The sequence below is a fragment of the Camelus ferus genome, chromosome 22 (assembly GCF_009834535.1).
Source record: "Camelus ferus isolate YT-003-E chromosome 22, BCGSAC_Cfer_1.0, whole genome shotgun sequence".
NCBI classification, from domain to species: Eukaryota; Metazoa; Chordata; class Mammalia; order Artiodactyla; family Camelidae; genus Camelus; species Camelus ferus.
The window spans coordinates 20,296,931-20,311,138 of NC_045717.1; the positions used below are offsets into that span (position 1 = coordinate 20,296,931).

General features: G+C 39.4%; 2 protein-coding genes across 2 annotated transcripts; one reads left to right on the plus strand and one right to left on the minus strand.

Annotated features, from left to right (window-relative positions):
• Positions 1 to 6,018: 6,018 nt before the first annotated feature.
• Positions 6,019 to 7,849, plus strand: LOC106728981 (olfactory receptor 7E24). Its single transcript, XM_014554825.2, has one exon. The coding sequence runs from the start codon at positions 6,501 to 6,503 to the stop codon at positions 7,443 to 7,445; it is 945 nt and encodes a 314-aa protein (XP_014410311.2). The 5' UTR covers positions 6,019 to 6,500; the 3' UTR covers positions 7,446 to 7,849.
• A 4,398-nt stretch (positions 7,850 to 12,247) lies between these two features.
• LOC102512507 (olfactory receptor 7C1) lies at positions 12,248 to 13,227 on the minus strand. Its single transcript, XM_006179382.3, has one exon. The coding sequence runs from the start codon at positions 13,178 to 13,180 to the stop codon at positions 12,248 to 12,250; it is 933 nt and encodes a 310-aa protein (XP_006179444.1). The 5' UTR covers positions 13,181 to 13,227.
• Positions 13,228 to 14,208: the final 981 nt, after the last annotated feature.

Consider the following 14,208-nt stretch of genomic DNA (forward strand, 5'->3'; position numbering starts at 1 on the left):
CTGTATAATATTCCATTGTGTGTACTACTGGTATGTCACATTTTCTTTATCCTTTCATCAATGGACACTAGGTTGTTTCCATTTTTTGCTATTGTGAATGATGCTGTAATGAACTTGCTAACTGACTTATCTCTTTGAGATAGTTATGTTATCTCATTTGGACAATACCCAGAAGTGGGATTGCCTCAACACCCAGTCTCTCCCTCACACATCCACCTCTGCATATCTGCCATGTGTTCTCCCCTAAAAATACCCTTTGTCACTTATATCCACACAGGCAAATAACATTCTTTCTTCCATATCCAATTTGATTTGATATACATTTAAGGTTTCTTCATATCACTTAATGACAGACCAATATCTGCATTCCTCAAGAGAGAGATCTCTGTCAAGAAGGCTGCAGTGGATAGGATTTAGATGGTTACATCACACAACTCTCCACATACATCCCACTCTATCCACCAGAAAAAAAATAGATTAGACAAATTTAAATGGTCTTCAAGAGCTGAAAACACAAAGAAATATAAAGGAAGCATATTCTGGGGTGAATTGATTCCTCTCTAGTTAGCAGAAAACAGAAACATTGGGGACATCTGTTCATTTTGGTATTGGAATGGCTGCAAATTGGCCTAATGTTGATGGAGGAGCTCTCCTAGGGTGTCAGAACCAGGGTTTCTACCTGAGACTGCATAACCAGAAGCAGTAGAGGAGGGTCTACAGAAGTACCCAGTGGAGAGGAAGTTCTCCCCATTTCTAGTTTGTCACCAGAGAACTTTTTATTGAGATCATGGCAGTGAGTTGAATTTGGTACTATGCTGGAAAGCAGGTAGACGTGACGAGTCTTGAAGTGCTTCAAGCAGAGTCCTTATAGGGGATGAGGCCTGTGTGGTGGGCAGTATCTGAGATGTTCACAATAATACTAACTCCTGGTGTTCATGCTCCCGTTGACTGTACAGTATACCTAGGGACTCCCTTCCAACAATGCGAATGCGGAAGAAATGTTGGGTAGTCACTTCTGAGAAAAGACTTTAAAAAAATCTAGTTTTCCTTTTTTGACTTTCTCTTGCTCTCTCCTTGCTCATGTTGATAGAACCCAGTTCCATGCTGTGAGCTGCCCCAGCAGGGGCTCATGCATCAAAGAACTGAGGAATTCTTTGGACAGTGTCCTGGGTACATGTGAATCCTACCAACAGCTTTGTGAGTGAGATTGGGAGTGGTCTTCCACTAATCAGACCTTGAGATGACTAGCCCTGGAGACACCTTGACTGCAAACTTCTGGGAGGCCCTCTGAAATACTTAAGTAAAGTATCAGTTACCATATAAATATGTAAAAATCAATAGTTTTCTAAATAGACTCACAGACATAGAAAACAAATTTATGATTACCAAAGTAGGGGTGGGGTGGGATAAATTAGGAGTCTGGGATTAGCAGATACAAACTACTATATATAAAATAGATAAACAACAAGGTCCTACTGTTTAGCATAGGGAACTATATTCAACATCTTGCAATGACCTATAATGAGAAAGAATATCAAAAGGAATACATATGTGTATAGCTGAATCTCTATTCTGTACACCAGAAACTAACACAACATTGTAAATCAATTATACTTCAATAAAAAAAATAGTTTTCTAAATCTCCACCATATGAAATGCCAACCCAAACAAAGATGAAGGAAATTAAAATAAGAAGTTATTCTTACAAATATTAATTGAGAAAATAGAGAGTATCATAGCCTTGGTATAGAAGACCTAATGCCACTTAGATTTCATGATTAATCCAATGGATTTATAGGTGTCAAAATCATACATGGAGTGGTTACATTTTTAAAGCCTGAATTTTACTTCCTACAACCTGGAAGTAAGAAGCAGAGAGTATAGCTGAGCAGCCTCCTGAGGAGAGGAGGCACTCAGAACCATCCAGGGACATTTACTTTTCTTTTCTTCCTCCTCCTATTAATATTAGCAAGTCTCCAGAGATTGGGACAGCACGGACCAACTGGCTAATTATGAGCTTTGTGCATTGAGCCCTAAGGTCACACCATTGTAAATAATTGGATGGTGCCTCCAGCCTTTTAGTGTGCCACTTCTAAGAGCATGGCTCCATGTTTGTGTCCCCACCCTCTATAAGAAACTCTGTTGGAAGGTCTCAGCCTGAGTCTGTCTCTGTGCCAGTTCTGAGGAGGGACCCTGAGACTTCATCACACACCAGGCAGGAGAGGGGCAGTGAATCTGCACTCTTTGGTTGTGCTACAGCAGGGATGCAGACCAGCCCAGTAAGTGTTGATATGAGACAGTGATTGAGAGTGGGACTGTTGAGTTAATTATTTTCTCCTCAACGAGACTAACCTGATGGTTGAGACAGACAGGGGGGAGGGCACTATTGTATAAAATTTTGTAACAAAGCCCTCTGAAGTTGATGTTCTTGGTTGTGGCTGGGGATGTGAGAACCCACATTCAGAACTGTGATTCCACCCCCACTAGTTCTGGCTCTGGCTGGCAACCATAGCAGCAAATGGGTCTCTCTAAATTTCCCTCTAAGCACTTCAAATGATCCTGAAAGTGATGATGAGTATGAAGTCGAGGAGGATGGCATTAACTATAACATCATGGAATGTTACTGAGGGCTTCCTAAGTGCCAAGCTCTCAAGTATGTGTTTTATGTATCTTGTTTGATTTCATCTGCATAATCTCTCCTAAATTATAAGGAGAGATTATTATTCTTTTAATAAGAGGAAAGCACAGCATTTTATGTAACATGTACCAGGTCATGAGTTAGAGAGGGTTGAAGCCTGGGTTGAAGCCAGTCAGTCTGGATAGACTGACTCCAGACATAGGGCATCTGGGCAGTCTTACCCCTGCCAACCAGTCATGTCACTGCCAAGTCAGGCCAGCCAGAGACTCCTGATCACTATGCCCTTCCCTTTGGAGTTTTCTGGAGGACCACAAAGGAGGGTAGTAGGTAGTGCTTGCTGCATGGACTCGAGGAAGGGTGGCTGAGATCACAAGCAAAGGTCATAAAAAAGCAACACGTGATAATTTAGGGTTGATCTCTCCATTGACCCTGCTCTTGGATCTCACTTCAACTGTTCATTTCTTCCTTTATACTTATAGCCAGCCTACTCAATCACAAAAGGAGATGCAAAGTCAGAGTCTGGGGGTCCATTCCTACTCAGAAAAATGAAAACATTAAAAAAAAAGTGCCTCAGATGTATATGTGGTTAGACCTCTGTACCTTTGCTTACAACTTTCCAGAAGTCTGGAAACAATGAAATTTAGTATGTGGGACTCTGAGACTGACAAGTTAATTTTGAATCTTGTGTGCTCCACTTCTCCTTAGTGTGTTTGGGGAATTTCCTTAGTATTTCTGAGACTTTACATTGTCAATTGAGTTGATTCCTAGTTGATATCCCTCACTGAATTAGGACCGAACAAATAATGGATGCCTTCTATGCAATGACTATATGATGGATGCATAATGAGAGGGCATAGACATTCAAGAATTTTGTTACTAATAATGATAATGCTGATTCTCATGTCATTTGACTTACATTTCTAGTAACCTGATGTTATGGTTTCCCTACATCGCTGACAGGCCATTTTATTATTGTTTATACAAGTACATTCTTCATATGAAGAGAAATGCCCAAGGCTCACTTATTTCTGATTCCCAAGAGCCTGTGCTCTATTGGCACAGAAGAGGCACCAAGAATTTAAAAAAAACCCAGTTAAATATTGAATAAACCCTTACATTTTTCACAGAAACACTGTGTGGGCAATACCGCTTCTACCCAGCGGACTGTTCATGCCAGTGTCTTCGTGTTTTTCAGGAATGTCCCATAGAGCTAGAAACAAGATAAAATAGTGCTTATTTGTGTCTGTCTCTTGGGCTTTCCATGGGACATATTATTTCCCATTTAATAGCATGTGCAGCATTTAATGATTGAAATGCCACTGTAGAGATTTTTTTAATATGGGGAAATAAAAGAGAAAAGAGATGGTACGTCTTACTGCATGTGCTGAGACACATTTTAGGACTTCATGTCACTCCATTCCAGTCTCCTGAGACAGAAGAGGCTTTGATCTCTCTCTGCTATAAAGCCCATGGAATGTCATTAAATTTTTGATATCATATTTTATGACTAATCATGCTATCCCAATAATGATTGAAATTCTTTATAAAAAATGACTAAATATTTTTAGGTTCCAAACCTCCCTTAGGCACCACACATTTTCTAGATGTGGGTATTAGACTCTTTATTTTCAGGAAGGAACAGAAACACAGAGAGGTGGAGAGATTTACACGCCCTTCGCATACAGAAGGTGAAGGTCCAGGACTGAAACACTGATCTGCTTCTTCCTGCACCAGTTCTCAGTCCCCTCCCCTGCAGACTAACAAGTGGTTCTATTCAAACCGACTTTAGTCCCAGATATGAAGTGACGGTAGAAGAATTGATTCATCCTCTTTTGCTTCAGTGAGGTCACCTGTAAATTATGGGAATGAGGCAGTAGTTCACAGGGGCCATAATGGTACTAACATAGTGGACTGTAGGGTTTTCTATGAATAGTTATGTTTTGCAGTCCAGTTTTGAAATCTAAGGTTGAAAATATTTCCTGTACAAGATGAAAATGTCAGGTGCAGATATCATGAAATTATCACAAGACAGACTTTGAGGATATTTTCAAAAGATGTCTTTTTAAAAGAGAATGTAGTTGACAGAAAATGATTTGTACTGAAACAGATACAGGCAATTAATATTAGTAAAACTGAAAATGCACCAATTATTAGAACTGAACAGCTAATCACCACTCACATATTATATATGAGTTCTCATTTGTATGATATGGAGAGAGGTACAAGAATTTTCATAGGATTGTTGTAAGAAGAAACTTATATAAATAATGTAAATATAAAAATACATAATGTGATGTAGATATTTATATATAAAAATACATTAAATTATATTTTAAACACATATGAAATATATGTTTAAATTTGTTACATTTATATTAAAATATATACATATAAATTTATAGACTGAATAAATTATCTCTTCCCTTACATAATAATGTGCACCAATAAAATGTTTGAAGTAGTTGCATATACTTCAGTAAGAGAGTTAATTTTAAAATTATGGTAAACATTTACGTTTCAGAGTCAATATGGGTAGTATTCTGTTTAGGTAAGATTTTATGAAAGCTGATTATGAATATGTAGATCAATTTTACATTAAGTAAACAGTGACAAAAATATACCCATCAACTTCATAATATCAGTTATTGTTGGTGGACAGGTTTGTAGAGGAGTGAGATTGAGCTGAGATATAAAGAAAACCAAATTTTATAGGTAATTATCCAAATCTCCATAAAACATGAGATCAGAAGCAAACGTTATTAAATGTTTATATTTAAAAATAGATGGTGGGTATTGAGAGTAATAACAGGTAATATTCATGGCATTTTTCTACGTGTTGAGTGACATTCTAAGGTAGTGTTTACTAAGCTGCACATTAGAGTGCCCAAGGAACTCACATGTAAAGATTCCAAACCTGGTTCCAGGCTGAGGCTGGGGTAGCTGTGTATTTTAAAATAAGCACACTCAATTATGAATCAACTGGAAATGAAAACCACTGGTCAAAACAATAGAAACGATTTTTTAAAACTTTCTTACAACAGTCCTATTTGGTAGGTCATTTCTTACCACAATTGTGTAGATAAGGAAACTGCCCAGATGTGTTTTTTCATTGTTCTATTTTGAATTTTTCTCAATTAAATCATAGTGTGACCTGCCAGCATAATGAACCTGAACTACCTTCAGGTAGTAAACGTGATGAAATAGCAATTCCTTTATTCAGAAGAGTTGACGTGAAAATCTTAACTAGATACAAGCAGGCTGGATCTTGACGTGGCTGTGGAACTCCTCTGGTACTAAACTCCTCAACTGTAAATAAGAGGGTTTATGATCAGGAAAATAAGGTATATGAAAATGGAACCATTCATATCAGGAAATGAAAGTCAAAACTCCAATCAAACATCACCTCCCATCTGTTAGGATGCCTATCATCGGGAAAACAAAAGGCAGCGTGTGCTGTGGAGGATTGGAGAAAAGGGAGCATTTGCACATGGTTGGTGGGAATGCATATGGGTACAGAGATTACAGAAAACAGAACGGATGTTCCTTAAAAAATTAAAGACTGCTACTAGTTAAAATAGCGCTACTATTATTGTGATTATGGATTTATTGTCTCTAATATTTGGGTTCCTCTTTTACCATTCTGTCCAGTTTCTTTAAGTAAGTTTGTATAGAAAGAGGTGAAAAAAATAGGAACAAATGGGGAGACAGTTCCAGTAGATAGAATTGGTCACACTGAGAAATGTTGCTAAAGATACTTGAGTGTATGACATTAGCAATGAATTGCTTGAATCCACAATATGGACACAGTGCTACATGACATTTGCTTATTTCCTTTTTTTCCCAATCATCTTGTCTTTTAAAAATGGTGTCCAAGCTACATAGAACTGAAAACCTAACAAGTGTCTCAGAATTCTTCCTCATGGAACTCTCAGATGATCCAGAACTGCAGCCTTTCCTCTTCGGGCTGTTCTTGTCCATGTACCTGGGGATCATGTTGGGGAACCTGCTCATCATCCTGGCCGTCAGCTCCGACTCCCACCTCCACACCCCCATGTACTTCTTCCTGTCCAACCTGTCCTTGGCTGACATCGGTTTCATCTCCACCACCGTCCCCAAGATGATTGTGGACATCCAAACTCACAGCAGAGTCATCTCCTATGAAGGTTGCCTGACTCAGATGTGTATTTTTATCATTTTTGTATGTATGGATGACATGCTTCTGACCGTGATGGCCTATGACAGGTTTGTGGCCATCTGTCATCCACTGCACTACCTGGTCATCATGAACTCCTACCTCTGTCGCTTCTTCATTTTTGTATCTTTTTTTATTAGCCTTTTGGACTCCCAGCTGCACAATTTGCTTGTGTTACAGGTCACCTGCTTTAAGGATTTGGAAATGTCTAATTTCTACTGTGACCCTTCTCAGCTCCTCGACCTTGCCTGTTCTAACACTTTCACCAACAACATAGTCAGGTATTTTGCTGTTGCCATCTTTGGTTTTCTCCCTTTTTCAGCAATCATATTCTCTTACTATAAAATTCTTTCCTCCATTCTCAGACTCCCCTCATCAGGTGGGAGGTACAGAGCCTTCTCCACTTGTGGCTCTCACCTGGCCATTGTTTGCCTATTTTATGGAACAGGACTCTGTGTGTACCTCAGCTCAGCCGTCTCACTTTCTCCTAGGAAGGATGCAGTGGCCTCCGTGGTGTACACTGTGGTCACCCCCATGCTGAACCCCTTCATCTACAGTCTGAGGAACAGTGATGTCAAAAGGGCCATGATGGGGTTCCTCAGCAAAGCCACCTAATCTCAGTACCTGTCATCCGTTTGCAGTTTAGGTTGGAAAATGCAGCAGTAGACCTGGGAATCCTACCTCTCTCATCACATCATTTTTGTAGCTTAACACCTGAATATTACTTGTTTGGGAATTTTTAAGTGGGACTGGGGGAGAGTTCTAGGATCCTTTGTATATCTTAATCACTGCATGATAAATATTATAAAATCTATTATATGCTTTCGGTATATCTTTGATGGGGCTTGTTGGTGTTCTGGGATCCTCTGTAAATCATAATCACTGTGTGACTGAATCTTATTATATCTGTGAGATTCAATAGTTTATCACTTGTGGCCCAAAGTCCTTGAAAGATGAATAACTCTCTTTTCATATTTTTAATTTTTACATCTTTTAAAAACAGCTCTTGTCTATTTTCCATACTCATTTCAATTTTAAAATCTGTATATGCAGGTTATGTGTGAGGATGCACATCAGTGCTTCTTAACCTTGGTTTTTATGAAAATCATCTGAGAATGCAGACACTGGGTCTCACTGCCAGAGATTCTGATTTAATTAGATTTGGCTGTTTCCAGAGCATGAAGGTTTTTAAAAATACTCTTGTGGTTTTACTGTGTGGCCAAAGTTGAGAACTGCTGATCTAAGTCAGATCTTTCATTCGAAGATGACCTGAAGGTCTTGGGTCTTAACTACTCAGTCGGGATAATTTATACTTGGTCTCCTTCAATCTATAGCATCCATTAATATATAGAGATAGCATACATACATCGCTTTTGTGGTAGAGATGTTGGCTTTCAGAAAACTCTTCATAACTTTTCATTTTACCACTAAGGATAAACAACTATATCCTGCGTTGATGACAAACTTAGATACTAAAGCAAGAAATGCATTTGATAGAGGATTAATTCATATTAGGTAGTGAGAAGAGATACTGCCCATTAAAATTACTAATATTACTGAAAATGTTATGTATTACTAAAGTATTACATTGTGTGTCCATTTATGCAGACCTAAAGGATTGCCAAATAACCTTGGAAAGGGCCAAAGGAATGTTGCTTTTTGGTGTGTACATTGTTTAATTTCCAGTGTGTTCTGTTGAATTTACTAGCTCCTGTTTTCTTATTGCATCAGCTTTAAGCAAATATAGGAATATAGGAATTTCTAAATCTGAAATTTTTATAATGTAACCTGTATACCTGAGTACTAATCCTAGGTTTTCTACAACATGCATGAAGGGAGTAGTTCTCTCACTGAAATCTGATTAGAAAAAGCTCCCCTGTAATGATAAGCTGAAATGTAAGTCTAACTTATCCTGTTTTCTAGTCATCTGGGAACATTTAAAAATTAAATTATTTTCATATTGTTTTAATCATTTACATTCAACTAATCTTGTATTGCAAGTGTATTTGCTCCCATTTTACCCTTCCCACCCCTGATTTTGTTACAAGTTTGACCAACCCCACCCCCACAACTCTCACCCCCCCGCCAATTCCATTCATTAGATTTTGAAGACATTGAATATGGGGATGACCTCAGTGTTTAACACCGAGGTTATTCCTGCCCTTCTGGGAGGAGGAGGTTTCTGAAGAACCGAGGAACATTCCGAGGCTCTTGTTCATTAGAATAAAGAAATAGACTGGTGACACCAACTGGTGGAAGTGCCTTGTCTTCATGCTAGCAGGCATATTACTTAACTCTCTTGTTCCCACTCTCAAAATTCACTTGCATACAGCTGTTCAGATTTTCAGTGAGAGACCTACTCCCTTCCAGGTCACTCATGGCCCCTAAGTTTTTTCATTTTAGATCCTCGTTTCCTTTTATCTCATATCGAAGTGGTTAATTATCTGAAGAGCAATGCCTCAGTTATATGATTTGCCTTCCCCATTCTTCAAAAACAGTTCATGTAGACATTTTGCTCTTGCAAGAGTGTCCTAAATGGCTTCTCAATATTCAGTTTTCCCTCTTTATAAGGCAATCAGATTGACCTTTTCAGTGCAGTCAAAATTTGTGATTTCTTTGCTTAAAACCTTTCAATCATTTTCTGTTACTCCTGGAATAAAATGTTGTAAACTCCTTGCCAAGGTCTGTAAGACCCTTCATTGTTAGTCTCTCCTGTTCCTTTCCAGCTCCCTCACTGATCCCTGCACCAGCACCATCAGTATCACCTGGGAACTTATAGATGCAAATTTTCAAGCCTCACCCCAGACCTACTGAACCAGAACTTCTGTGGCTAGAACGCGACTATCTGTAGTTCAGCAAGTCCACCAAGTGGTTCCACTACACACTGAGTTAGAGAACCACTTGTTTAGACTTGTTTGCTTCCTTATAGTTCCTCAAATAATTCATGCTCTTTCCAGCTTCTAGACTATTACACTTACTTCTCTCTGCCTAGAATTTTCCTCTGCTTTCCTGTTGAACTTTTCACTTAAATACCAACAGTTGAAGATGCCTTCCCTGACCACCCATCTAATTTCTATTGTTCTCTCCATCAAGTTAGTCTCTATTCCTCTCTCACTATCATTACCTTCTGAGTGACTCACACATTTTGAGTGTTATGAGGGACCATCTTTGTACCAGACTGCCTCAGCTATTCTGTCCCAAATTAAGCTGATGCATCAAAAAAGTGAATTTTGCTCATTTTCCTATCTAAAGTTGTTTGTGAGATGTGATGTTATCGGTTTAAGCAGGCAAGACAATGGACAACTTCATTGCTGAAACGATACTTGGTAGAAAATTTGTTGTGAAATCTAGAAAGTTGTTGATTGTGCCAAAGGAAAATTATGTTATAGTCCAACAGGTAAGGAAGACTTTATTCAAGACTGTTGTAATAAGGGAGAGAGATTGAACTCATCTCCACTGAAACAAAAGATGGGAGGATTTTTTAAGTTGGGGCTAGCTAATGGAAAATTACTGGAAGATATTAGGGGGAATGTTGGTTGATATGATTAGGCCATCTGTTTTTGCTAATTGCTGCTTGCTGAATTTAGGTTCCTACCCTCCCACAGAAGGTGGGAGATAGGGTCATTATGTTTCTTGATGATTACATTTCAAAGGGATGGCTCCTGGGTCTTTAAGAATGACATTCCTAGGTTGTAAACTGGAAAGAGGTTGGGAGAAGAATTATACAATTATGCAGTGGGGTAGAGAAAGAATTTACAATTACAAGTTTTCTAACATAAATGCTCTAAGATAAGAGAGGTCAGGAGTTGAAAATCATGAAGAAATCTGTTTAAACTTTAATTAAGGTGAGGGGAATGTTAAAGCAGTCTTGGTCAATAAATATACAAAATTTCCAGTGTTATTCCAGTGTTGTAATTCTTGGGTTTTTGAATATAGTCTGGCAAGCTAACCTCCATACTGAAGCAGAAGCAGAAGTTTTAAATTATGTTCAAAAGTAATTTGAGTTCTAAAATCAAATGGCAGCATTAACATTGAAAAACAAGACAGATGATTGAGCAGCAAATCTGGAATGGCAACTGGGGTCTATGATCCACAAGGATGTATGGTGGTGGTAACAGATCATAGATGAGCAGACATCAAAAGCGTTGTTTGACTTAGATAACCAAAAATACTGAGTGCAAGTCAGCTCCCACAATTGAAAATCATGATTCTTTTCCCAGTCTGCAGACCCAAGCCTGGCTTCAGACTCAAAGCCTAGAGATTAAAGGGATTAAAGGGGAGGTGGGTCCCCCTTTAGGAAGTTCATTATGGTCCTTCGAAATGGTGACATCCTCGAGAAGAATACTTGATGGCAAGTTGATTCCATTGGACTCCAATCCTGGAGTGGGCAGCGATTCTTCTTTACCAAGATGAATATTTGTGTGTTTATGTGTGCTTTTCCTGCCTTCAGTGCCTTTGCAAACACCACCATCCAAAGACTTAGCTCACCATCCAGTTTCTTTACAGTGAAGAAGATATGAAAATAAACATTGATCAAGAGATCCAATGGTCCTAACATATTCTGCATCATCTAAAACTGCTCAGCAACACATACCTAGAGGGTTGCAAGTCTGTGATTCAATTCCCACTCTCCTGAATTGTAATCCAGTACTCTGTCTTGTTACCATACTTGAAGATACATCTCCTTTCAGCCAAATTTTGTCACCATTTGAACTCTTGTGTTTCAACCTCAGTAAATTCACCTGTAGAATGAAGCAACTAGACCCAACAACTTATTAGCATCTGATCAGTTCTAATATTCTGGACCATGCAGTTTTTCTATCTCTAGTGATGATTTTCTTAGCTTATGTTGGAAATGTACTAGATACATGGAGAAAAGTTCAGCCTTGCTAATAACCAAATGAATAATTTATGTATCAGTGTATTTTCTATTTAGACATATAACATGATCCAATAAACTCCCAGATCCAGAATTTAAGCTCTATAAGGGCAAAGATTTCTGTCTTTTTTTCCCCTTTCACTTCTGTATTCCAGACACTTACAACAGCCTGGAACACCAGAGGTGCTCAGGAAATATTGTCAAATGAATAAATGTGATAAGAATTAGCAATGCTATTGATAAAATGCACTAATTCATAATTCTTATTCGACTGTTCTGAGTATGTACTCAGAGTGGCTGCTACTGACCTGCTGGACTGGAAATCCAATCTGAGGTGCAGCAATGGATACATTAAAGGAGGGGCTGAAGCTAGTAGAGCAATCACCAGAAGCGGTTAAGACAAAGTACAAGGAAATTCTGACCAAAGTCACTTATGGAGGATCGGTAATTAACTAATCTCGACGTGATTAAGAGGCAGGATTTCTTTAAGCAACTGCTGCTACCAGTTTCAGCTCAAAACCCCAGACCAATGTTCCCATCACTGAACATAGAGTGTTCTCCCAAGAACTTTTTGCAGAGCCCTCCTAATGTCCCTGTTCCGCAGGCTGTAGATGAAGGGGTTCAGCATTGGGGTGACCACAGTGTACATTACCGAGGCGACCATGCCTCTCCAGGAAGAGGAATCAGTACTGAGATACACACCAAGTCCTGTCCCATAGAACAAAGAAACCACAGACAGGTGAGATGCACAGGTAGAAAATGCCTTACATTTCCCATTAGCTGATGGGATTCTCAGGATTGAGGAGACAATTTGGGTATAAGAGAAAAGGATCCCTGAGAAGGGGACAATGCCGAGAAAACCAGTCACCATATAGAGCAGGATGTAATTGATGAGTGTGTCGGAGCAGGCAAGTGTGAGAGCCTGAGCAAGTTCACAGTAAAAGTGTTGAATTACCCAGTTGGTGCAGAAGGACAGCCGCAGCATCAGCAGACTCTGGATCAGGGAGTACGTCAAGCTGATGAGCCAGGACACAAGAGCCAGCAGACCACAGAGGCGGGGGTTCATGATGACGGAGTAGTGCAGGGGGTGGCAGATGGCCACAAGCCGATCATAGGCCATCACAGTGAGGAGAAAGGTGTCCATACTGCCAAAAACCATGAAAAAATACATCTGGGTAATGCAGCCAGCAAAGGTGATGGATTTTCTCTGTGTCTGGATGTTCACCAGCATCTTTGGGATGGTCGTGGAAGTGAAACAGATGTCAGCAAAGGACAGGTTGGAGAGGAAGAAGTACATGGGGGTGTGGAGGTGGGAGTCAGAGATGACAGCCAGGATGATGAGCAGGTTCCCGAGCACAGTGACCACAAACATGGACAAGAACAATCCAAATAAAATGGGTTGCTGCTCTGAGTCTTGGGAAAACCCCAGGAGCAAAAATTCTGAAACACTTGTTTGATTTCCTGGTTCCATGTTGCTGATGCATCAGCTAGATGATTGAGGAAGGGTAAGAACATGAAACAGCCACCGGACAGACTCTAGAGTCTTTCTCCTTTTTAAATTTCGTAAAGTGGAGGACTGGGTATAAAAGCTTTAACATGTCAGAATTTAGGAATCCTACATTGTTATTTGTTATATGCAACATTTCATAATAATATTTCAACTGCTGTCCATTGGCCTCTGGGACACTCATCCATCCTCTTTATTTCTGGCTTAGAATCATCAAATCTACAAAGTTAAGAGCAACTTTGGACGTTAAAATGGTTCATACTCGCTCTAACACATATGTGAAACATGAGGTCCGGTGAAGTTTAGTAATTTGATCTGAGTTATCTGCCTTGTCTGGGACTCATAAAAGGGTTAGATAATTATGCCTCAGAGGTGAGAAAGTTTGAGAGAATATCCCAAGTATCTGGACAGAGTATTGCAGGATGAGTAGAATTTAGGTTTACTTCTCATGGAAAAAGAAAGAAAGAAAAAGAAAATATTTTCACTAAATAATAGGCCACATTTAGAAATGTTTAATGCTTGGTGTACCAAGAACCATCAGTATCTTGTAGGAACAGGTCCAGATGCTCTCTGGACATTTGTCACTTGACAGAACACCCTTCATTTGTGAAGTTAAGGGGTTGGTTAAAATGTCCAAGGAAAAAAGTGTAGCTATCAAGGCTTAAACCATTTCAATACCACAAGATACTGAAAAGGTCACAAACAGAATTTTGAGTCATGCCTTTTACTTTCCCTCTCTCACCCACCCTCCCCCAACTTTATACACTGCAGCCGTAGATGCCAGGAAACTCAGGTCCTCCTCTCTTGAAGATCTCTGACAAGGGCCATGGATAGAGTGCAGAGAAGGGTCCTTTAAAGAAACAGGAGATGCTCCAAAGCAAATGAGGACAATGGAGAATAATTCACAAAGGACTTGTCTAGCCTCAGTGAAGACAGAGGCTTTAGAGTTCTTGGGCCAAGTAACAGGAGAAAAGAACACGAAGAGAATCACC

Excerpts from the sequence above, each read along its gene's own strand:
- LOC106728981 (XM_014554825.2), top strand. The coding sequence starts at position 6,501 with ATGGTGTCCAAGCTACATAGAACTGAAAACCTAACAAGTGTCTCAGAA.
- LOC102512507 (XM_006179382.3), bottom strand. The coding sequence starts at position 13,180 with ATGGAACCAGGAAATCAAACAAGTGTTTCAGAATTTTTGCTCCTGGGG.